The following is a 24,894-nucleotide window of genomic DNA, read 5'->3' as shown; positions in this document are numbered from 1 at the left end:
AGGGGCACTGAAATACTGAAGCCTCCTGAGGAACCCCCAAGAGCCATCAGGAAGAGCAGTTGGCATTCACAGTGACATCTCAGTGCATTGCCAGTGCTTGTGGTGTCAGGTCCCTGCTGTGTCCACTTCAGAGGAATTAGAAATGCAAGTGCTCTTCTCCATCAGGTAAGTGCCACTGGTAGCACAGGGGCTATTCCATGCACTCAGGTACTCACATAATCCTCTCCCCTAAGGACAAGCTACAAGGTTGCACAAAAATATAAAAGAGATGTATATCTGCAAAAAGTAAACATGTTTTAAAATCCAGCTTCTTCAGGTCTGGAAATAACTTGCCCTGAAATGCAACCTTCCACAAACTACTGCCTGCAACATCCAGCTCATACTGTCTGCCAGGACTGTTCACAGCAAACATGTCTGCACAAGGGCAGGGTATGGAGGGAATCCATCCCCCATCCTTTTAGGATGATTTATAGCTACTAATAACGTTCCCTTCCCCCCTCACAGTAAGGTCTGGGCTTATCTCAGTGCTGCCAAGCAAAAGGCGTTTCTGTTATTAAGAGAGGAGCACAGAGCTGCTACTGTGATGTTTTCCTGCTTTTATTTTTGTCACATCCCTGCCTGGTCCATGGGAAGCAGCAGGGGCAGGCATGTGGCTGGGGGGAAAGCAGGCAGAGGTGCTCAGAGCACTGGCAGCTATCAGCCAGCTTACACAAAAGGACTCCAAAAATGAACAAAAGCTTCAGGCAAGCAGGGATCCAGTAAATTTTGTATCTGAAACTGCTCTGCTCCTGCTCTCAGATGATCTAAAGCTTTGTCCTAGCCTCTCTTACCGTTCCCTCTTGAATGAGCATGGAGCAGAGACCAGCAGGAGCCAAGGGACCACAGGCAGTGCTGTACAAGTGCACATCTTGTACAGGTGGGTGAGGCAGGTTTGAGCAGATAGAGCTGCACTTCTGCATGGGTAGGCAAGAAGGGCTGAAAGATACTGCAAGGAACAAACCTTGTACAAGTCACAGCTTGTGCAAGGCCACGGTTTCTTGTGTCCTTCAAAAGAGCTCCCTGACTTGGTCTGGGCTTCCTCCACTGGGCTTGAGCAGATGGAACATGGGCAGACTCACCAGGCCCCGGGAACCTCCCAGTTCCAGAGACACCATGGTTGGGTGAATAAAGCTCTGCACACCTTATAACATCATGCCCAAAGGCTTCCTCTGGAAAGGAGCCATGCCCTGCCTTGAGGTGATTGTTGCCAAGCAACTGGGTAACACTGCCATTAGGTCATTTTGCTGTTGAACAGACAATGCTGAGACAGACAGAGCAGCACTGACTCATACTGTGTCCAAAACAGGTCCCAGTGTGATGCTCTGTTTGGGTGGTGTTCTGTGTAAGAAATCTGGGCTACTATAGAAATATTCTAGATACTTACAACCAGACACATCAAACCATGTCCTTGATACCAGCTCAGACACATGTGCCAGCATATGGAAGAAACAAATAATCCCCATAATCTACAGGTTTGATTGTGCACTCTTTATTCATGCAAAACTCAATGTAGTAGATAACAGTTTAGACCAGTTATAGGCTTGGACCCCTTTTTTTAAAACAGGTCCCACAGATTCAGGATTGGTTAGGATAGAAGAAAAAACTACACTACCTTCTTATCCTACAAAGTGAAGCTTTGTGCACATGTAGCCCCTTGCACACACACTTAGGGCTCCATCTTGCCAGCACCACCAGGACTTGGCACAGCTCAGATGACCATCTCCCAGGCAGCTTGCTTGCTACTACCTGCTTGCACTGGTGGCCAAGCAGCAAAGAAAGTGCTATGAAATATCAACTCTTCAGAAAGTCTTTGGGCAAGTGCATTTACAATATGAAACATTTGATTTAGCAGCAGGAGAAACGTCTGGCTGCTTATTCAGCTCCCAGGACCTCTTTATAAAACTTCTGTCTGTCCCAGAGCTTGACAAACACCACAACATTTTATATTTGATGTAATTCCCTCCACACATGCTATCTAACAAGCTTTGCAGCCCCTGGACAGGGGTATATGATGCCTTTTTTCCTCCTGCAGGCAAGGATCCAAGAGGCAGCAAGTGGGTATACTGAGGGAAGCTGCTGCCCACAGCAAATGAGAGGGAGGAAGGGTGGGAAGCATTTTTATGAAAAGCAGCATAACTCAGCTCCCTGTGAGTCAAGGTAGATGGGTGGGTCTAAATTCATTCACTTTTTTCTGGCCTTCTCCCCTCATCCATTCTGGCACCTACATGCTCACTCTGTCAGCTCTTCACAGTTTCTCACAGACCCTGCAGCCTCGGGCATCACTCCTCACTCCACACCTAAACACATTGCAAAAAGTGATGAAGAGATAAGAAATGAGAAAATTAACATCAGCCAAGAAAAAAGATCTGGAGAAATTGCACCTCTGTGTGTTTGAGAGGAAAACCCAGCTGGGTCGTTGCTGCAAAGGACAGACATGAAGCAACATACTTCCAAGGCCACCAGTGACAGCCAGACATCTCTGACATTCACTTTAATCCTCCCCACCCACACACACTGCTCTTTTACCATGAGTAATGTCCTCAGCACTGGAGTATTATGCTAAGCAGTCAAAGTTTCTCCCAGCAAAAGCATGCAGCTGGGTCAGCAGAGATCAGAGGCTATGAGAAAACTCAGACAAGCACATTCCCCACCCCTTCTCTTGAGGGGAGCAGGAGTGAGATGCCTTACAACTGGCTCCAGGAGAGCTCCCTTCAATGCTGCTCCTGTTCTCTGCACCATCTCAGTCTGGCCAGGCTGCAGCCCAAGCCTCACTGGTTGCTCTGTGCTGGCCCAGACCACATCATCACCAGGAGACAAGAAGGAGAAGGGGATGATACATCTGGCTGGTGAAACCCCTGAGCACCAGCCCACCCCAGCAGGGTCTGGGCTTCCAGCACAAGCTCCTCTGGCAGCCCAGCCCTCACCCTCCTGCCTGCCTTCATGCCCTACCCTGACAGCCAGAGGAGCTTTGTCAACACAGAAAGGGGAAGGCATCAGATACTGCACAGAGAGGGCTGACCTTGGTATAAAAAGACAAGGGTGAGAGGATTTGCTCAGATAGATGCTCAAATGGTGGTCAAGGAGTTACTCAGCCTCCACAGCTTCTTTTGCAACATGTCCCACATTAAAACAAATAAACAAGAGATTTTTTACAAGGCCTCAAAAGCAGCTGAGTCTTTCCTGATGGTTTATTTCATCCTCTAAATAAATCAACACATCCAGTAATCAGCAACCATCTGAGATACTGTAGTCCAGAACAACATCAATTATTTATGCACTTTAGGGCTCCTACAATTTCCCTGTTTATACTGAAAAAAAAAAATCTCCTGTTATTTTCATGCTGCAGCCTTCAAATCCAATTCATTTTACATAACATATACATTTCTTGATGGACAAAGTGATTTTTAAGGGTGAAAGGTACCAAGAAGCCTGCAGGCATATGAAACTTGACATCTGGGAACAAAAAGAGCTTTCTTCCTCCCAAGAAGTCCAGCATTTACTTTTGTCACCTAAAGCTCTAGGGCTTAAAGCTCTCACATAATGTTGAGGCTGGTACATTCACTCCAAATGTAGAGTTCTCTCTTTAGGCCCTTTGGGAAACTTGCCCAGAACAAGGTGGGTCAGACATCATCAGAAAAGATTATACTGGTTGTACAGAAGAGGTACAGAGCAAAGGGAACTCCAAAGTTTGGGTGACATCAAGCTGCTGCATAACCAATGACAAATTGATCTGAATGTGTGAACTGAGGAAAAGAGAACCCTGGCTCCTAGCAAAGACAAGAGTACTGCTCCTGCATGTAGCTCTGGTAGAAGGCATTTGATAAGTATCCCAAAAATTGTAAAAGTTTTTCAAGGTAAAAGTGTTCCCCTAGATCAGGAAACCAGACTGAAAAAGATCAAACCTGTCCTTGCCCCAAAGCACTTCGTATTTACCCCAAGAAAATGTGCTGCTTTGCCCTTACTACAATTAAGGAAGATCTCTTTTCATCCAAACCCTGGTAGTCAGGGAAATCAGAAAAGTCTTTTCGTCTTCTCAGCAGCCATTTGTACCTTTAAGCACAGGATTTTTCCAGGAAACTGCCAGGATTGGTGTTGATTTCAAAGCCTGTAGGGGCACAACCTCTGCCCTTCACAGCCGGTGCGCTCTGACAGAGCAGACAGGACTCCCACCAAGCAATGCACAGGGGATCCTGCTGTCCTCAGAACACCAGCCCAGCCACTTCTGCAGGGCCAGAAGCTCTTGGCAGGTGACACCAATGACCAGTGTTCCACAGGCCCTTATCAGCTGTTCTGGAGCAGCCCTGCCTGGTGTGGCACAGCAGGGCTGGTGCTGCCTCAGCCCCTGCCCCACCCGCAGCCGGGTAAACATCCGAGCAGGAAACATAAAGCCACCTTCATCTTCCTATAAAGCCCAGCAGCTTTCCCAGCTGCCTCCCTCTGCCCAGACAGCCCCAGAACAAATCCCCAGCACAGTGCTGAGATTTGCAGTCACGGGCACAAGAGCTGGACCCCGTGGCAGAGGAACTGCAGGCATAGGTGTGCACAGTGGGGACCAGCCAAGGCTTTCCGGGTGAGGAGGAAAGGCAGCCCAACCCTAAATCCTATCACATCCACCACACCCCATGTTTCCTTTGGCAGAGGAAAGGCCAAAAGGTTCCACTCTGGGAGCAGAGGGCTGCCCAGAAAGCCCCAGCTCTCCTCATGTCTCAGAAAAATAACCTGCAGCCAGAGTCTCTTTCCACCTGGGGAAGAGGCTGGAGCGCAGCCCCCAGGGCACTCACTGTGCCACTCAGCTAAGCCCTGGCATGCATCAGGGCGAGGACAGTCTCCATCCATCCCATCAAGGGATGCCCATTAGCAGGGTGTCCCCTACCAGCAGGGCTCTCCCTCACCACTGGCTCTGGGATGCCTTTGCTCAGCTGCTTCCTACAAGGGTTACTGGCTGACAGGGTAAGGGTATCAGCTGGTACCAAAGCTAAACCTGGTATCTTTTCACACCACAGGATTCAGTCCCATGATTTCAGATCGGAAATGAATTGATTGATTGATTTCAGACCATCAAGTCCAGTTTTACCACTAAATCAAGCTTTAAGTTTATAAAGCTGGTTCAGAGGGCCATGCTTGAAAAGAAAACTAACACACTCAAATACCCAATTATGATCCAATTCTGTATTTTATACAAATTCTGAGTTTTTAAAATATCACAAATAGATAAAATATTAGACTAAGCAGGGATGAATTCATTTTACAGTGGTCAAAATCAGCAACAAGCATCATGTTGGGATTTCATCTTTTTAATGTATTTACATAACTGGGCTGTCTTGAAACCAATTTTTCATTGGAAAACTGGTTTTATAAGAAAATGTCCAGTCTTACAGACTCCAAGAGGCACCCATCCTTAATGGAGCTTGGAGATTTTTGACATGACAAAACGGCAAACATCTGCTTTGCCCATATTTTGGGTCAGATGCTCAAGATTGCTACCACAAACCACAAAAATCATCTCAATAACCAAGTTTATCAGACAGCTCCATGTATTCAGCTGGAAACAAAAACCTCAATGTTTATCAAAATCAAATGCAACCAAACAAGCAACAGCTCATGTTACCTGGGGAATGGAGGGGGATGGGGTCTGTCAACTGCACTGCTTTTCAGACTGCTCTATTTCATCAGCGGCTGCTTATACAATGTGTTGCTTCCTCCCTCCATCAGCTCCTAGCCACAATGGGATTTAACTGAGAACTACCCTGTGCACAGGTCAGCTCTACAGAAACTATTATCCTGTATGTATTTTCCATTCCTGTCTCAGAAAGAACTTTTCTCAAATTCTACCCCACTGACTCACTGCAGAGCATCACGCAAAGAGCAGTAAAGACAAGGGCCTTTCCTACTCCTCTAAGGCAATCCAGCAGGCTTTGGCCCAGAGTTCATTACACTGATCAACACAAGTTTGGGGTTTTTTCTGAACAAAGACTGCAATAAACTGTCCACCAGAACCCTACAGTTTTAAAAAGAAATGCAAGCCAGAAACATCTGTGAAGCGTCCGTCCTAAAGAGACAGGAAACTCCACAAGAAAGCCTCATGAGCAGCACTTGTGAAATCTACGTAGTGAGTTCTCTCCAGGAAGACCAGTCCAATACAACCAAGAAACCAGAAGTGTTCTCACAAACAGATGCTTGTGATGTGTTTGAGCCTGAAGCAGTTTTGAACACATATTTCAAGTGGGAAGTGAGGTAGGGCAGTGACAAAAGACAAGGTAAGAGCAGTTGTGGAAATGCCACAATCTTTCATCTGCTGCTCCTCTAAGGCACAACAAGACATTGGTACCATGCAGCCACTGACAGCCAGAAGCCCTTGGCCAGGCTGCTCGGTCGCTCCCATGCTCATGGCACCAGTGGTCCTCATCCTTCTTGGACCCAGGACTGCAACACCAAGTTTCAATGACTTCCCCCAGTGAGCAACCCAAACAGTGCTGCCTCCCACCAACACAACTACATTCCAGTGCAGCTGCTCCCCAGCTGACTGGGAGCTTGAGAAGCCAAAAGCCACCAGGAAGAAGCTGAGGCACAATGGTGATGAGGGCCATAAATACCAAGATAAACTCTAAAGCTTAACAGCACAAGCATGATGGTGCCAGAAGCCAAACATGAGCTCCTGGCAGGCAATGCAGGCTGAATTTAGGCACCTGGTTCAAAGAGAGCTGCAAGACACTCAGCTGAGGTCTATGGCTGGATGGACATCTCTCCTGGCATCCCACCATGCCAGCACATGGAACAGCATGGTGATCCCATCAGTGCATCACTGGGACAGGCTCCACTGGCTACATGGGACAGCACTGACCCCACAGACAGCACACCCAAACAGCAGCACTCTCAGTGTCAAGATGCTGCTGCTCCCCATGCCCAGGGCAGCAGCCCAGCCCTGTGCACCCCTGCTAACAGCGCTGCTCACGAGCACATCTGTGCACACACCCACTTGCAGCACAAAGCAAACATAAGTGCTGAGGAGGGAGAGCTGCAACCTCCCAGCCTCCCAGGGTAATGCTCTTATCAGAGGTCACAGCCTCCTCACCCTCTCAGGTAGCCTCTCTATCTCATAACACAATAGGACCAAGGCCCTCACAACCCCTGGTAGATGTCAGTCCTACGGCCACAGCTCACCCCATCCTGTGAGGGAAGAAGGGCTCTGTGCCAGAAATGTCCCTGGTGAAAACACAGGTACCAAATAAAATAAGCAAGAATATGTAAAGTCAACACACACGGAGGAACAGACTTTTTAAAACAGGTCAAAACTGGATCAGATATTTTTTTACATGGTAAGGGGAAGACTTGCCAAGAATTTCACTCCTGAGCCCAGGAGAGAAATCCAGGAGCCTTACGAGCAAACCACAGGAAAGATTAATGACTTGAAGTCTGGGAGGGGAAATTAAAAGTGTCAGAGGGGTCACAAGAGAAAGCCCTGATAAGAGCTACTAATTGTCAGCATTTACGTCACCGCGATCAGAGAGGCTATTTTATTACATTTTAGTCTCTAGGGTCAGAATTTCTCATGAGGTGGTTGTTTTTGCTGCTTTGCTGATCTATATGTCCCTTGATAGGTGCCTATAAGCATTGATAAAAGCGACCAAGAAGAGCTAAGAGCAGGTAGGGCTTTAGACACCCTTCTGCCTGAGATTCTTGCTGAAAGGAAATGGCAATAATTACCATAACAATGAAGTAAATGTCACTTCCCTTACAGTAAAGGTGCTTTCACGTCCCAAAAATGCTTTAGAAAAATGAAGCATTATTACTGTAATTGAAAGAGATTACATAGAAAACTAGTAACTCACCCCCCACCCCCCGTGGGCTTAAGAGCACTTGTGAGCTCTGCCTTTCCCGCAGCTGGCAGCTTCCCCGAGGCACCTGGGCTCCTTCAGGCAGTGGGACCCCATGGCAGGAGATCCCGTGGCAGGAGGCATTTATAAAAATTCACAAGTCTGACCATCCTGGTCTTCTTTAAGGGCAGTAAATTCACGTAAATTCAAGTTCTGTCACGTTCCACTTCCCGCAGCCTTTCCTCACCTGGGGCATGCGGGCACTCCAGAATTGTGCAATGGTGGCAGATGCCAGAGCCCCAGGCTAAGAGCAGCTCGCTGGATGCCTCTGCTTTGCCGAGGGATTGCTGGAACAAGGAGCAATCCCTTCGTTCCTATTCCCATCGGGAAGACCTGCAGCCAGCCCGACAAGAGTCTCTGTGCAGTGCGCCCCGCGCAAAGCCGAGCAGAGTTTGGGGTTCGGGGCCGCACACGCGAGCCCGCGGCTCTGGGAGCCTGCAGGGGACGGGAGGCAGAGCCCAGCTCCCGGCCGGGCCGGGCGCCTGTGGGGACAGGACAGAGAGGCAGCGAGCACCGGCGTCTCACAGCCAAACGCTGGGCAGAGGAGGGAAAAGCCATGTACAACCCTAAAATTGTTCCGATGCAAAATTTTTGCCATTTCCTAACTAATTTCTCTTCAAGGGGGGAGCAAGAAGGACTTCGAACAGAGACGGGCAGAGGCACTAAATACACCTTAACATGGCTACTGTAAACAAAGGCTCTTAACTATACATGGCAAGCAAAGCCTGCGAGCACTCAGCCCCGCTCGGTGAGACGGGCTCCCACAGGCTGGGCTGCCAAACCCGAACCGGGGGCTCAGGGGATTCCTACTGCCTGCAGGGTCCCTATGGACAGGCTGAGCAGGGAGGTTCGGTGGGAAGCAAAGATGCCGGTCTGCTACAGGTGAAGGGGCTGAGTGTGCCACCATCGATTTCTCCGTAAACAAAAAAAACCCCAAACAAACTAAAAAACAGGGGGGAGAAAAAGACAAGCCCACCTCCCGCCCCGGCTTTGCCGCTGTGCCACCTGCCAGCCCGAGCCGACCCCGGCCGCCCCCAGCACCGCCCGCCGCAGCCCACCCTACCCGGGAGATGGCGAGGGGCTGCTCGAAGTCGCGGCCGCCCACCAGGCGGAAGCCCCAGGGCCCGGGGCCCGAGAGCACGATGCGGTGCGTCCCCATGTGCGCGCTGCACCTCGCGGCTGGCTCCGACAGCCCCGCCGCCCGCACCGGCCCGGCCCGGCCCGCCTCCGGCCCGCCCCCGGCCGCCCCGGGGCAGCAGCGCCCGCTCCCCGCCGCTTCCCCGGCAGGAGCCGCTCCCAGGCTCGGGGACACGCCCGCCCCGGGCAGGGCGGCTGCCGGGGTCGGGAATCCCGGCGCCCCTCACCCGCTCCCTGCTGGCAGGCAGGACAAGCCTCCGGCAGGCAGCCGCACGCAGGAGTGAGTGCCCCGGTGCGGCACCTCCCAGGCAAATACTCTCCAGCCTGGAGCAATGTTAACTCTGAAACCTAATGGGGGCGATGGAATTAAGCTGCCCTGCCTGCAGTTTCCCCGCCAGGATGGGTTGAGTGAGGTGGAGCCTGGGAAGGGTGTTACATCTCTGCTAATTTATCCCAGGTTCACTGATTTAAACAGCGTTTTCTTTATCTCCAGCCCCTTAAGCACGGTGCCACCAATGAAAGGAATTCTTCTATACAGGTTTTTCAGCCAACCTTCTTATCTGTGATTTAGGAAAAATAGTTGTTTCAGTTGCATATTAAGCCCTCAGTAATCTGATGGTGGACAAGTGGGAAAGGTTGGTCACAGCAACGGCACTGGCATTTACAACTGGAGTGCAAGCACTGCTGCTCATTTAATGAATGCAGCTCACCCATAAGCACAACATCAGCGAGCTGTAGCTGAAGCCAGGATTCAGCCACAGCTGGGGAGCATGGAGCAGGCAGCAAATAGGAATGATGCAGGTAATCCAGGTACTGGTCCTACAAGACATGGCCACAAATGATCCCATCACAAGGCACACCCTCACTTCTACAATCCCCTTTTGTGGTTGTGCCCTTTTTCCTGCATTAGCTTGTCTTTTCACAGGTTCTTTCCTTCCAGGGTCCATGTGTCCAGACTATTGATTTCATCCCTAGCAGAGAGAAGTAGTTCTTCCACTACATCATCGGTGTGGCACTCGTGACAGCGAAGAAAGTGACTGCTTTGCCACAGCAGTGTGCAGGATCTCCAGAGGGCTGTTGCACGCTGCTGGGTCACCTTCCCCTCTCTGCTTGCCCAGCTTCTGAAGTCACTAGCACCTCTAGCATCCTTACCTTAGATTAGGTTAGAGTGAGTAAATACCAACATTCAGCAGTCACAGATGGGTTTCTCCCCTCCCTGTCCAGGCTGTAAAGCAAAGGTGAGCAGTGCTTGTCAGCAAAGCCATGGTCAGACTGCCCTTTGGCTTTTATATAGAGACCTGTGAAACAAAAAAGGGCTTGTGTCTGTGTGCTTTCTAAACACATGTACAGTAGCCAGACTTTTTCTGTCATGGTAGTTTGGTTTTAGGATCATCTTGTTTACAGTTTGACTTCCTAAAAGCATTGTGAGTGCAGCCATGATGTTTATCTGTCTGCCTGGCCATCCAGTCGCATCATCACAGAGTTTGAATCTGTTGTGCAATTTTGGCTTAGTCTGAGATGGAGGTCTCCAAAAAGTTAAAACTCCTTGTGAAATACCAGTCTTTAAGGTGAGCACAGTCCTGCACATGCCTTCCCTCACTCTACTCCTTGAGGGACTGTTCCCTTACACAAGGCACGCCCAGAAAGTCCCAGCTAGGTGTATTGCTGCAGGGAGACAGGACACAATCACCACAGACCTACAAACCCCATGAGTTAATGCTGTAGCCATACCTGCCCTGTCAGGGTGCAGCTACCAGACAGCAGAGTCTTAAAGCTTTTTACACAAGTCAGGGTTAAAAATGCACATGTAAGCCTAACACCAACTGACATACCTTCCCCACAGGCTGGCATTTTGAGTTTCTTGCCTGACTTAACTTGGGTGGTCTTTTCATCTGAGGTCACAAAGACCCTTTGTAAAGCAGTGGACAGAGGTGTACTCCTAACCTGCCGGGTCTGCGTGCACGCCACAGCAACTGTACCCTGACACCATGTTATGGTGAGATCTGTGTGTGAACCAGCTTCTCCTCTGCCTTTACACCTTGGTTTCTTTAAGAAAAAATCACAGCCAGCCTACAGCTCAGGAAGGACTGATGAGCTCAAGCCAAATCACAAGCAGGATCCTCAGGTACAGGACAGTGGTGAAGCCCATGGCAGACACCCACACATCAGTATGGATACAAAGCTACAGCGGGGCACTAATACAAAAGTCCATTGCTACAGGAACAACCAGAGTAGATTTTATTTAATAATTTGTACAAGGAACACAATAGTAATTCAATAATTCCATTTATTAATTGCCAAATAGTAATCCACTGCAATAAGAAACAAAAAATCAACACAAAAAGAAGTTGCAGTTTGTGTGGATATGTGTGGTGTGTGTGTGTGTGTGTTTGTGTTTAACTTAAACTGGCAAGAGCAGGAACAGAAAATTAACTTTTAAATGAGTATGTTATATACAATCAATATCAACATGTTACTTTGCTGGATAGATTTATTTGGTGTTATCCAATCTTACCAACAGGCCTAAACATTGTTGCAAATAACTAGAGGGCAAACCCAAAGCAGAACAACTAACCCATAAATAAGATGCAGGATTCAAGATACCTCCTGCAGAAAATAAACAGTGGTGCTTTGTATCATATCTGAAACCTTTCATAATGAATATTTTGTGCTAAAACTCTTTATGTGAACATACACGGAATTCCATCACTTAAATTAAAGTGGAAAAATCCCAACCTTTCACAACTGCCTTTTTTCCCCTCCCTTCACTCAATGTGTTTAAATTATTTTTCTATACAAGGTAAGTACATTGTCTGTACAAAGTTAAATATACATATTTACAGTCAAACTTCTGAGACACAGAGTCTTCTCTTCCGCTGACTGAGACGGAAGACAAGCCTTCTTGATTTCAAACCCAGGAGCATGGCTAGTTTATCAAAACATTGCAAGTCGTGCTAACAGTTAGTTGTAGTTTACTCTTAATAAATCTGTATAAAAGCATCAGCATAAAAATAGGCATTTTATATTATTAAATACGGCTTATGACAAAATAGCAATCTACCCTTTGCTATTTGTACGGCAATTGTAGGAAGCAGAGTCTGATAGAACTGGTTTTGTTTATGCTTTTTCTTAATAACAAAAAGTCTATCAAAAGAGTATTCATAGTGGATTTACAGGCAAACATATAGCCAAGCCATGGTTTTGGTTTTTTTTTTTCCCTCAAGGAAATACAAATCTATGTAACTGGTAATAAATGTTGGGAACAGCTTTCCAAATTGATTAGACTTTTTTGTATGACCAAGAGGCAGCCAAAATGCATGTATTTATTTGACCTACCATCAACACTGTAACCAAAATGAAAAAAAAAAGGCACCCTCAGTGATACATTGTTCAGATTTATCAGAGCCTCTAAGATTTAATGCTGGGAAAGAAGTCCCAGCATTTCATCCCAAAGCATACACTGGAAAAGGTGTGTGATCCTTTAGGGCCAGCGACAGGGCAAGAGGAGCAGAGAAAGTGAACAGCCGTAGGACTCATAAACAGGATTTGCCCTCGCGGATGTTCTGTTTATTGGTTCTATTCTTTGTGCAGATAAATGTCAAATCTAGGCTGATTTCTTTTTAAAAAACAGGTCTCAGTTAATTTTTCACACAATACATTCACACACACACCCCCTGCACAAAAGAAAAAACCCTGCAGAGATCAGTAATATGTTATTGAAGGGTTTGGGATTTTTGCACATTTGCATTATGCTTTGGCTGACCTCTCTGGATTAAATCACCAATCCCCAGCTCCTTTTCCACACAGAGCTCTGCAATTCAATTGTATCAGCTGTCCTCTGCCTCTGCTGGGTCTTAAGATGCATGACATGAAGGAAAGGTTTTCTATGGAAATGGAAGGCAGAGAAAAGTGAGTCTTCAGCAAGGCAGAAACTGGGCAGCAAGCCTGTTTCTGGAACTCCTGTTCCTGAACTCCTGTGCCAACCAATGTGAGCAGCTGCAGGGCTTAGTACTGCCCCAAAGTACTACCCTATCTCAACACACAAACAAAACCTATACCATGTGCTTCCCTGAAGCCTTCTCAGAGGTAAGTACTCCGTACAAATTAAGATTATCATCAAAACTTTTACTGGGGAAGGGAGAGGAATACACAAAGGCAGCACTGTAAACTAGAAACTGTCTCTTCAGCAAACAAATCATACCCTGACTCCATGGAAGCAGGGCTACACATTCAACTCAATAGTGTACCACATAACCACATCCTCCTAACACTTCTCATGTCTTGTCTAGTACATTCATAAATTGTCTGTTTCTTCACTGTTTAAAATCACCATCTGGAAAGGAATCCCACCATCCTTGTCATGGTGGGATCACTGTTACTTTACAGGTAGAGAAGCTTCACGTAGTTGCCTGGGAAGGTGCCAAATTGCCTTGTTCTCCTGGATGTACCTGTTGCAAAATAAAACACAAGGAAGACATAGTAAGATGGAGACATGCAAGGAAGGCTCCAGGGTTTAAAAAGGTACAGGTGGCAACCTCTTCTGCCTGCAGGCATTGATTCCTAATACTAAATGGGAGCCCTAGTCAAAGAGTCTTTTGGTACAAACCAGATCACAACTAGTTCTGCTACTAATCGTCTTTGGTCATCCCCTTTAACAATTAATAAGGTGCTGATGAAAGCTCCTGGGCCTATAGGTTAGAAGTCAAACTCCTCTAAGGGTAAATGAGCTAATCCCCTTAAGAAGAGATGGCAAGCCTAGATTTGAAACGTTGAGATAGAGAACACTGTCCAGACTTGCACTCCTTGAAGGTAAAGGATTTTGCGAAACATGCACTTGAGGCTGGATTTTCAGGGACTGCAACTCCTATCCATGTGTTGTCTTCACCCTCTACTTGCCACTTTCTGTGACTAGTCATGCCTCCCCTCAGCTTTTGAAATGCTACAGAAACCCAGTTTTTCTTGGTTCCCTCTGTTGCTCTGTCATCTGTGTAAACAAGAAGGATCAGGATGAAGAGAGGAATGGAGATACTAAGAAGATAAAAAAGGAAGTACTTGAGACCTAGCAAGGAAAACAAAGCTCCACCACCTTGCAGCTTAATTTTAATATGGTGGGAAAAGATGGAAAATTGTGGAAAAACTGCAGTCAATTTTTTTCACCATTTTGACCCCAAAAATGAAAGCAACTTCCAGACACTCTGCAAAACTGCTCACCCCAAAAAGCTCTGCTCACAGGCAAGTGTCACACTCACCCACAAACCAGCCGTCATCACATTTCTCCATGACATCAACAATGTCACCGTCCCTCAGTTCCAGCTCATCATCATTCTGAGGAGTGTAGCTGTAGAGGGCTTGGTAGCTAACTCTGAAAACCAGAGACAGTAGATGTTAGTCATTGGATTTCTTTGACATCCCTTCAGGAGGAGATGTTCCTCTTCCCCTAATTCCTATTACATATTGCTGAATGCAGTCTGGACCTGTGTTTGCCTTTTGAGAGGTGGAAGCCACCTGCATTGAACTTGCTGTTGTCAAAAAGTCATGGTAGTAAAAAGTGTCATACCTACACTGTGTGGGATATGTGGAGAGCTTCTGATCCCTTTCTGCCATGTAGTTGTCTGCACAGACAAACAACCAGATTCTTCCTAACACGTAGCACCTAGACAGTGTTCAGTTGCAGACACCTAATTGAGTCCAAGCCAAAACCTGGATACTCTCATTCTTGGACTAAAGGAGACAGGTGTTTCCTTGCCCAGGCACATAGGCAGAGAGAGCCATGATTGACCAAAGGGCAGAACAAAGGACTTTAGAAAAAGATATTGCCTACTCCACTGCACTCTATCTACATGGATAAATCATGGCTGAGGAGGTATGGTGGAATAAAAAACCCAGCCTGAATCCTGCCCTGAGATGTCATTTGTACCACAGGCACTCTGTATTCACTAGAAAGGATCCTTATGGAGTGGAAACAATCTTTGTGCAAATTTGGGGAGGCAAGGGTCCCCTGCCTATGGAGCATGAAAATAGAGCTGATGTGAGATGCTCCCGCTCTGCAAAAAGCAAAGGCTCCTTTCACAAGCCAATTGCTGTGACCATCAGTCCCCAGCACACAGTGCATGTTGCTACTCTCAAAACCATCAGTTAAGGCCCCACCAAGCTTAGTGGCAGCTCCACTGAACAGCTTTGAAAATCTCACCCCTGGTCTCTCAGCTACAAATGCACCTGTGGAACTGGTCAGCAATGCACCGAGTGGCACCGGTGCTGGGACTCTCACTCTACTGTGAGAAGCCAAGAATAGAGTGGAACACATTGATCAGGTATAGCCACGGGATATGAACTTGTTGCCAGCTTCAAGATACAAAGACACTAAGACAGCCTCTGTAATGGAGACCCCATCCAGGATCATTGTTGAGGTGCTATACAGGTCATTGTTTCAGGTGCTATACAGACAAAAAGGGCACAGTCTGAAACTCATTATGATGACATGTGGCTACTTTTGTTCTTTAAAGCAAAGCTGACATTTTCACATGATTCTAATTTACCACTGAGAGCTCTCATACCTCCCTATCTTCACCACCAGTCAGAAATATGGGCTGTGGAAAGATGGGAACCAAAAGAACTTACATGTCTCGTGGTGTTTGACTTCGCTCAGGGCTGGCTCCTTGCTGCTGTGCTTGAGGTTGCTGAGAAATGATGAGAGATGATTTATGGTCATTAGAGGTCACCTTGTGGCGAGAGTCAAGAGGCTGAGAAATAGTACTGCAGTAATGAACAGACTTTTCTGCAATGTTTATGATTTCATTGCAAACAGCTTCCTGTGTGGTAGGCAGCATTGACATCCAAGAACACCCAAAGGACAGTCAACAGGGGAAAGGGAGGGGAAAATATAGATAAGAAGAGATGGGACATTCCAGTTGCAGTATATAAGTCCAGTAAAAAAACCAAAAACAAAAGAAGAGTTGTAGATCCAGGTAAATATCCAGGTAGTGGAGTGCAGAAGGGATCCAGATGTAAGCATGGAAAAACAGGCAAGACACAGAAGAATTTGGCATTTAGTTTGAAGATTTGTAACAAATACATTTACACATATTTTTAAAAGAAGCAGCATAAGAGGTTGCAATTAGTTATGCAGTGGCACCATTCCAAATGCTATGAAGTCAGTTCAAGAATGCAAGGTGAGGTTGGGCTGCTCCATTCATGCATTTGGCTTCATTTAACTTATACCCAGGGTGTGGCAGCACAATTAGCCCAACTTCTCATTGGCTGTGACAGTTTTTTCTAATTGTTAAATTCCCTTCCTTCTGTTGCAAACAAGCAATATATGCAAAGAGATAAATATGTATCTACTTTGCAACTAAAAATAGTGCTGGCATTTTATCTCTTACTGAGGTGTTACTGTCTGGGTGAAGAGTGTCTAGGACTACACATCTGAGTTAAACAGGGGCCTTACCACATAGCTCTTTTCAGACTCTGTGAGATCTGGTCCAGCTCTCAATGAATGGTGGGAAGGCTGTGTGATCACCAAGCAAATGATAAGGAAGACATTTTAGCAGATGTTACATTGGTCAGAATTAAAAAAAATGTAAATGGAGTGCAGACAACAAAAGGAAATGAACAACTCCTTCCCTCCCCAGCCCAATACCATACTTTTTGGACAGCAAGATCCTTAATTTACACAAGAGACATTGAGGCTACAGTAACGCAACAGCAGCACACAATGCTGCAAGGGAAAGCAAAACAGAAGGTAGGCAGGGAATCAGAGTGGAAGGTGATGGACACTGCTATAGCCAGAAATGGTACAATCATACTGCATTCCTGTAGGGCAAAAAGAACACAGACAGGAACACATACTTGGGAGCATCAAAATTTAAAGGCCAAAAGGAACACATACTTGGGAGCATCAAAATTGAAAGACCAAAAGGAACACATACTTGGGAGCATCAAAATTGAAAGGCCAAAAGCATGCTGGAAGGCATCTGTTGCTGTTTACAGAAAAGTCCTCAATGACACAGAAGAGAACAGCAACTTGCTTTCTTTTTTTAGAAAGCCAACAGCTTAGGTCCTCAGAAGGCACAATGCCATGTAGCCCCAACAAAATCACTCTATCCTATTCCAAGCAAGGCTCTGAAATGTTTTATTAATTTCCACAACAAGGCAGAGTGTCAGGTCAGGCCTTGATTGAAAAACCCAGCTCCAAACACCACCACCAGTGAAGCTCTGGACTCTGCCCTGCCTCACCCCACAGTCACAACTCTACACAGGGACTGTGTGTCCAAGGACACATAAAGGGAAATCAGTGTTTGAGGCTGCAGGTTTTATGGGGAAGATCACTGAAAAAGCCATACAGATATCCACAGCCTGGTTTTGCACATTTTTGCATATTCAAACACCCAGAGAAAGCAAGGTGCATGCTGTGAGCAAATGTAATGTCTGAGCTGGTGTACTGCCTGCAGGGCTGCTTGGCAAAGTGGGCTGAGATACAGAGCATGGTCATGCTCTGTGATCATTCATCACAATTTTCAAACTTAATTTCACTGGCCTCAATTTTAAGCTTTCTGTCCTCCTCTTTATTCACCTCAGCAGTGCCCTCCAGTAAAAAGCTTGCTTTTTCATGGCATTCTGAGAAAGAGCAGAAGCAGACAGCAGAGAGGTCTGTGACACCTTCAGCCCAAGCGTGCTCGAAAACTTTGGAGAAGTGCAGGGTGATGAGCTCATTCCTCTCAAAGCTCCACTGAACCACATCTTGGACCTCTGGAGCTGTGCCCATCACTGTATTAAAGCAAACTATCTCCTTTCTCAAGGACTGTGACCCATTGTAGGCCAACCCAGCCCCACAGCAACTCCTTTGTAGTCAGCTCTACTCTCTGGTGCTGGAATCTGGGATCGCTGCCCTATGAAACAATGCTCTGTTACTATGTATATTTCTAGAGAAAGAAATTTAAATGTAAATTCAATCTACTAATTGCAGTGGAATTTGCATTCAAAGCATTTACTGTGGAGCCTGAAATCCTCACAGGATTTCTGGAAGTCCCTCCTGCCTATCATCAGCCCTGAAAGACAAATGAAAAAAGAACAAATTTAAAGTTAATATTGTGCAGACTAACTGGATATAGTGCATCAAATCTGATGAGGCCAGAGCTAACTCAGGTGGTTAAGTAGCTGGAAAAAACAATTTTCAGGCTGAGGCAGCTGTAAGAATGTTTTTAACTTTTTTTTTTTTTTTTTTTTAATTCAAGAAAGTGCTTCTCTGTTCCATACCGATAAATTGACTGCTGAAATTGCTCCATGAGCTAAGACCACATGGTCCATTTCCCACTCATTACTTGTGACCTTCGTGCACAGCTTTTCCTCCTAAAAGCATTAGTATCTATGAATTAAATTAGTTTTTGAAAGCTAAAAAATTGACACTGCCTCTGAATGTTCCACAGTGCAGGTTTGTATTACCAGGAGGCGCAGCATCAGAACCCAGGTCACATTTCCTTTCCTGGCAGGATCTTCATGGGGACTTCCATGAGGCAGCTGGGCTGGGGCAAAGGCCAAGCAGGAACTTCCAGTTCCTGACAAGACACATGACTAAGTGATCTCCTCTGGCCTCTGCTCTGAGATCCATGCAGCTCCTACCAAAGCACTAACTCCCAGGGCTGCAGCAGAGTCCTGCAGTGAGGTGGTGAAACACCCCACAGTCAGTAACTATAGGCCCAAATGCTCTTCAGACAGAGGTTTAGACAGTCCATATACTACCTACAGTGGTGGCTCCCTTGTGCCAGAGGTGGCTGAGGAGCCAGGAAGTGTTTGGCACAGCTCCAAAGTATAAAAGACTTCCCCCCAGAACACTGAGCCAGCCCTGTAACTGCTGAGGGCAAGGTGAAGGCCCTAAAAGTGACCAAGTATTCACAACCTGTGAGGACATCTCAACTTCTACCTGCTCAGCCACACTATCTGCTTTGTTAAGACTAAGTGAATAAACTTAAGCACGTGCTGAAGTCTCTATGTCTCCATTTCTACAGACTGTGCACACAAATATGCTGTACAGTTAGTCGTAAAGCACAGCTGGCCAGTGTTTCCACCTCATATGGAGTTTGGGGATGGATGTAAGGAGTGCCACAAGTTTGTAAAATCACCAGAAAAAGGTTCTACATTAAGAGCCTAGAAAAGCCCTAAGGCAGCTTTTAAATGTTAGGCACAAAGATGCTGGGACTGCTCAGCAGTGCTCTTCCTGCTCCTAGTGAAATTCAGTGTCATCAGTGCAACTACCCATTGCAGCTCTTGCTTCTGTGTCTTCCATCCATTTCAGGTGGGAGTTAAAGAACTACATAAGGAAAGACAAAACTAAACAGAACAGACTAATAGACATACAAGACAGACAGACAAACTGGTGTTCCCTCAGAGGAGGGAACACATCAGCACCGATGCTCCCACGTGAATGAAGAACCAAGAACAGGGAGGCCTCCCCAGCGCAGGTGAAACAAAAGGAAAAGCCCTGCACACACCAAGCCCAGCTCTGGTGAAAGCGAACGGAAAGCTGGCTGAAGAGCTCTCACAAAGGACACTGAAAAGGCTGCAGAGTAGAGCAGCCTGACCTGAAGGCTGCCATAATCAGTGGAAAGACCCCCCCTGGACCCTGGATCAGAAATTGAAGGCTGTGTCTACAGCAGAAAAAGGCATTTCCATTGGAAAACAGGTGCAAAATGCCTGCTGCAGGCTGGGCAGCTCTGCCTTGGACAGCAAGCACTCAGCAGAAACATTGCTGTGCTGAATCTGTGGAGTAACAGAAAGCCACTGCAGGAGGTATAAGTTTACCTTGAACACGGTGCAAAGCAAGGAACATGCTGGGGGTAGCTGGTCTGTGCTGGAGAACATGGGGGCTGAACATCCACCTCACATGCTCCCCTCTCTACCAGCCAAAAGCAGGTGAATTACCACCCTGCTGGAGTGGCTCTGTACAAGTGCCAAGGAGCAGATGGGTCCCACCAACATCCCTCACGTTGCTGATACAGAGACCCTAGTCCAGCCAGTCCTGCCTTCCCCACCCCACAGCCACAGTCCGGCCCCAGGGCCAAAGCCACCACACTGCTCACACACTTGCTGCCACCACTGTTGACTGTGACACTGTGCTAATAGGATCTCTGAGTAGAACAGGAATTAGAATGGAAAATTCCTGCAGGTTCCCTGAAATAAATTAATTTGATAGATTATGTTACTCCTTAATAACATATTTTGCTAGAATATTGAGACAAGTTATCTGTAAATTATACTTGAAATATCTTCACATGCTGTGAGGTAATTCTTTTTTCTTTTTAGTTTGGACTGGGAAAACAAACAAAAGGGAACTTCAGAACAGTGTAAAGAGCCAATGCAATTTATATTTTTATTTAATGTAACAGGTAAGAACAGAGTCCTTACACCAGACCTATACCAAAGGTCTTAAACCTGCAAAAAACCCTGGGTCAGAATTTCATAACTGGAGAGGTTATCCATAATGAGAAAGAAAACTAAAATTCAAAATCATAAAGTATGTCAAACACCAGGGACAGACACTAATGGAAGGAAAACCCAAATGTAATGTCTCATTTCCATGTCTGCTAAGTGATTTTCTCATTTGATAAAAATCAGTTGAGAGGTACAGATTTTTGAAAAGCCTCCAGGGTATTACCTGAAGTTCTGCTGAAACCATCAGCCTCTGTATGGATCACACAGATAATGAGAAGCCATTTGCACATGTAAATATCACTCCTGCTCCCTAAAGAACTGTGGACCTGGAGCTGAAAATGAGGTCAAGACTACTGCTAATGTCACACATAGTTTTAACTTGACACTGACAATGCTCTGATTGTCAAGGCATATAAAATATAAATATTGACTTGACTTTGACTACAAAGAAAGGCCATGGGGTTTTATTGCAACCAGGTGGAACACCCAAAATAGAACTGTGTGCTAATCATCACTGGAGAGAAACATCTTTGTCTAAATGTGGCTCTTTGCTCCTGTTCTTTTGGATCACATATATCCAGTGCAAGTACCAGCATGACCCAGCATATCAGAGCTCAGGAAAAAGGCCAACACAGGAAACTTCTATGGATTTTTAATGTGAAGCAGAATATGTATTCTATTGGACTCAGATGTTGAAAGTGAAAGGGAAGCAGGAGGTGGTTGTTCAGTAAAAAGTTGTGCAAGCTTCAAGTGGAAGAAAATGAGTAAAGGTAATAGGAAAATTTCAGGGTTTAAGCTAATTCTCTCTCTTAATCTAATCAAGAAAGTAAGTAACATTGGCAACTATTTCCCACATTCATCCTATATGACCAACTTGCCTGGTTCACTGATCAAGCTAAAGACTGCTTCCCCAATACCCATCGGTACAAAGTCAGTCCAATGTTCCAGTTTTTGTTAATGGTGAACTTTCTGTTTCAAATATTGCCATCTTGTGGAAGCTGCCTTGAAGGACTGATGAGGCACCAGCAGATGTAAGCATTGCTCATTCCCACACTCTGGGCACCTCAGACACAGTGCTGGGGCTGAGCCATGCTGCACCGACCCTACTGCATCCCTCTTCAAAAATATTTGTAGCTCTCAGCAACAGAGCTGAGAACCTCTGAATCCTACCTGAGAAGACCAGAGCAGGCCCCTGGCGTTGTGGATACCAAGATGTGTATGCCTTATCCCCAGCTCTGAGATGCTCAAACCTTGAATCCTGATCTCAGATGGTTAAACAATACCTGAACCAAATTTTCTTGTGCTACACCATTCCTACTAAGAAGGCCACCAACAGTGCCTTATAATGCAATCAAGCTGTAGGAACTCAAAGTCAGAACTAAGTAAACCCTGAGTTAATCTTTTGGAGGAACCAATAAACAGATTCTCAGCTGGTACAAACAAGCAGAAACCTAGGTTTGATCTATGTAGATTTGCAGCAGCTGAAGATTTTGCCCATACTTGCCCATCTGCACAGCCTGGAAGTAATTTTTCTTTTTTTTAATAAAAATCCTAACTTAAGGGAAAATTATCTCACCTATGTAATCAATGAGTTGCTAAATAAGCATATGACAAAACAATGGCATGGCATGGAAACGACTGTAAGTAATGGAAGAGTAATCAGCAAAGATGATTACCTGTGGCTTATTGACTCTGCGTGTAAGTCTGGGAGGTGGCTGTGTTGTGACAGTAGAGGAAGAGAGGGTAGAGGAAGAGAGAGGAGCAGATGAAGAGAATACTTTTGAGTCTGCAGTCTTTCGAAGAAAAGAAAAATTGGTCAGCTTGGCACATACTCTCTTATCACAACCACTGCTAGTGATAAGAGCATCTACTATCCAGTAAATTTGAAGCACACACAGCAACAGTAACTCCATGCAAGGACAAGTGCAGTTTCCAGTTGGTTTGTCTGAGTTGACCACCTCACTCTGTTTTAAACATGCAGGTTAAGTCTAAAAAAATGCTACTAAAATATATCTGGATGGTAAACAGTACAGTATTAACACAGCTCTCAGTAGACTTCTGGTTATGATTCAAGCAGAAATCAAATTATTTGTCATAAGTTTGCCCAGTGTGAAACATGTCATCTTGGAAACCCTGGTTTCTCATTATGTAATGCTGGCTAGATGGGGTATGTCATGGAGGCTATTGCAGTGCATCCAAGACAGTATTTAGAATTCTATGATTTCAAATTCTCCAAACTTACACTCCTTGGGGTACTGTAATGTAATTGGGCTGGCTGTGACCCACAATGTGCCCCAAGGCAACAGAGAGCTACAAAGTAAAGTATATATCCCATACACAGACTGAGGGCTGAAGATATGTTGTAGAAGCTACTGGAGAGTTCTCACCGTGTTTCCTCTAATTGTAACAAACGGCTGCATATAACTAAAAACTCTTGGGGGAGACCATCAGTAGGTCTAATTCTCTTTTGTGGTTAGAAACCTTTCATATCATTTTAGAAATGCAAAGGTAATAACTTCTCAATACATACATAACAATCAAAACTCCCTTAGTCATGCATATCCCAGACTAAGGTTCACTTAGGCTCCAGGATCAACAGGGGACACCTTTTGTGATTCTAGGAACCAGGCTTATGTTTAAAATGCTTTTTGGTCCTTAGGAAAAACCAACAAATTCTATAACCAAAAATGATCCAGAGCACACTGTAAAATCTCTGATTAGCAAGAAAACGTCTGTGTTCTGCACAGTGGGCCTGTGTGTTGCTTTCATCTGATGTGTCTGGTAATAGCCACTGTCTGGGACAATCCCCTCATTCCATTCCAATCCCCTCATTCCTCATTAGATGTGACTGATTGTGTCAGTGCCGTGTTATCTATTCTAGAATAATTTTTTCTACATTGCTCTTGATCTCTCTTCCAAAATGTTTTGATCTGCTATAAGTGAATGCCACTGGTGACCCCTGAAAAAATGTCTTAAGATCATCAAAATGACATGTGGCAGCCACTGGCTCTGCTTTGCCAGCAGAGCAGCACAAACGTCAACCCACCAGTTAAACAAAAATCAGCGATTCAGAGCAGCACACACACATGCAGAGGTACCTTCTTTTCCCCGCTTTGAAATTTTCCTGTATCATCTTTCCTCACGTCTCTTTTGTCTGTTTTACCTCCCTGAACAATAGCCATTAGCTCCTGACACAACTGGTTGTCCTCAGAGGAACCCACAGGTCTCCTTTCTGGGCTCGCACGCATGTCTAGCTGGGACGGTTTCAGGCAGCGCTCAACAGAGATCTTGGGGACAGCATGAGCACTCTGCTCAGCGTGGCTGCTGCCCTCTCCTGTCTTTGGGAGCCAGGCTGGGCTGGCAGTGGTGTCACGCTGCTCTGCGAGGATGCTTTCGGGGCTCTCCACTGCCCAGCGAGAGGAGTTAGAGTAAGTCACACTGGGAGAAGGGGAGTCAACAAACTTCTCTTCATTTTGTGGAGTGGCCTGATAGAAACTGCGGGCAGAGGATTGAGGTCTGGATGAGGAAGAGGGCAATGGGGACCTAATGGACCTGGGAGTCGAGGAGCCAGAGAGATGAGAATGGTGGAGGCTGACTGTGGGGGAAGGGCTGGCTGCAGCAGAAGGCGAGAGATAGTCAGTGTGAGAGAGGGAGGCTTCAGGCGGAGGAGGCAATGGAGGAGTTATGGCAGGAGTGGTGCTGGGAGACACTCCCACGGTCAGAGCAATCCACTCGGATGTGACCGCCTGCACCTCTGGAGACAAAGCGCGGCGCGCAAAAGGCAAAGGCGGAGGAGTTGGAGTATGGAGCAGCTCAGAGCTGGGAGACTTGAAGGAGACAAAAGCAGGAGAGAAAAAGAAAGAAATGAACAAAAAAAAATAATAAAGAAAATACAAAACCAAGCAAAAGTAAGAGGAGAGAGAGCAAGTGTGGAGAGAAGCCGATCTGTGACCACAGGTATAAATTTTCTTCTGCTGTGTTGGAGACAATGCTGTCCACAGCTACTCCAACCACAGAGTCCAGTCTGTACCTGTGCTGCTAATACCCTTCTCCAGCCTTTGCCAGTATCCCAGACACAAAACACCTTGTGACCTCTGACTTCATACCATAAGCTCTAAGTCCTTCAGGGAGCAGCTGAAGCCACCATCATGATGGCAGAATGCAGCATTGGACTGGCCTGGCAGCAATAGCTGGGGTCCCAGCAACTCACACTGTGGATCCAGCCAGAGTTCACTGTTGCAATGAACTTTGACTTTATCCAACTCCAGCATGAGCAATGCCTGCTCCTCAGGAAGCATGCATTGCAGAAGGTGTGTAGGAGCAAGGGATCAAAAAAGCCAGCTGGGGCTAGTAGCTCTTCAGGTGATTAAAATAGGTCCTATATTTAAAGGACAGAACATACTACCATGTCCTATCTGTA

At 46.1% G+C, this 24,894-nt stretch overlaps 2 protein-coding genes across 47 annotated transcripts in view; both read right to left on the bottom strand.

The window, feature by feature from the left end:
- PDLIM1 (PDZ and LIM domain 1) overlaps window positions 1-9,430 on the bottom strand; it is a 44,784-nt gene extending 35,354 nt beyond the window's left edge. Inside the window, exon 1 of one of the 4 annotated variants that reach the window (XM_071438974.1) lies at window positions 9,278-9,430. Coding sequence is in view for 2 of the 4 variants with exons in the window: in XM_071438973.1 (XP_071295074.1) it covers window positions 8,977-9,072 (96 nt within the window). In the remaining 2 variants the exon portion in view is untranslated. Of the gene's footprint in view, window positions 1-7,868; window positions 8,196-8,976; window positions 9,156-9,277 lie in introns of those variants that run through there. The other 3 variants (XM_071438973.1, XM_071438977.1, XM_071438975.1) reach the window with 3 other exon arrangements.
- Window positions 9,431-11,265: 1,835 nt separating this feature from the next.
- SORBS1 (sorbin and SH3 domain containing 1) overlaps window positions 11,266-24,894 on the bottom strand; it is a 157,790-nt gene continuing 144,161 nt past the window's right edge. For 25 of the 43 annotated variants that reach the window (XM_071438933.1, XM_071438934.1, XM_071438932.1 and 22 more), the window contains 6 exons: window positions 23,573-24,301; window positions 22,151-22,267; window positions 16,495-16,554; window positions 15,669-15,859; window positions 14,300-14,412; window positions 11,266-13,498 (listed from right to left, as the gene is read on the bottom strand). In XM_071438933.1, the coding sequence (XP_071295034.1) occupies window positions 13,431-13,498; window positions 14,300-14,412; window positions 15,669-15,859; window positions 16,495-16,554; window positions 22,151-22,267; window positions 23,573-24,301 (1,278 nt within the window). In that variant the 3' untranslated portion in view covers window positions 11,266-13,430. The remainder of the gene's footprint in view (window positions 13,499-14,299; window positions 14,413-15,668; window positions 15,860-16,494; window positions 16,555-22,150; window positions 22,268-23,572; window positions 24,302-24,894) is intronic. The other 18 variants (XM_071438967.1, XM_071438960.1, XM_071438966.1 and 15 more) reach the window with 10 other exon arrangements.

The sequence above is a fragment of the Agelaius tricolor genome, unplaced genomic scaffold (assembly GCF_023055355.1).
Source record: "Agelaius tricolor isolate 1412-34295 unplaced genomic scaffold, bAgeTri1.0.p SCAF_13, whole genome shotgun sequence".
Taxonomy (NCBI): Eukaryota; Metazoa; Chordata; class Aves; order Passeriformes; family Icteridae; genus Agelaius; species Agelaius tricolor.
This window is presented reverse-complemented; position numbering and strand designations above follow the sequence as displayed.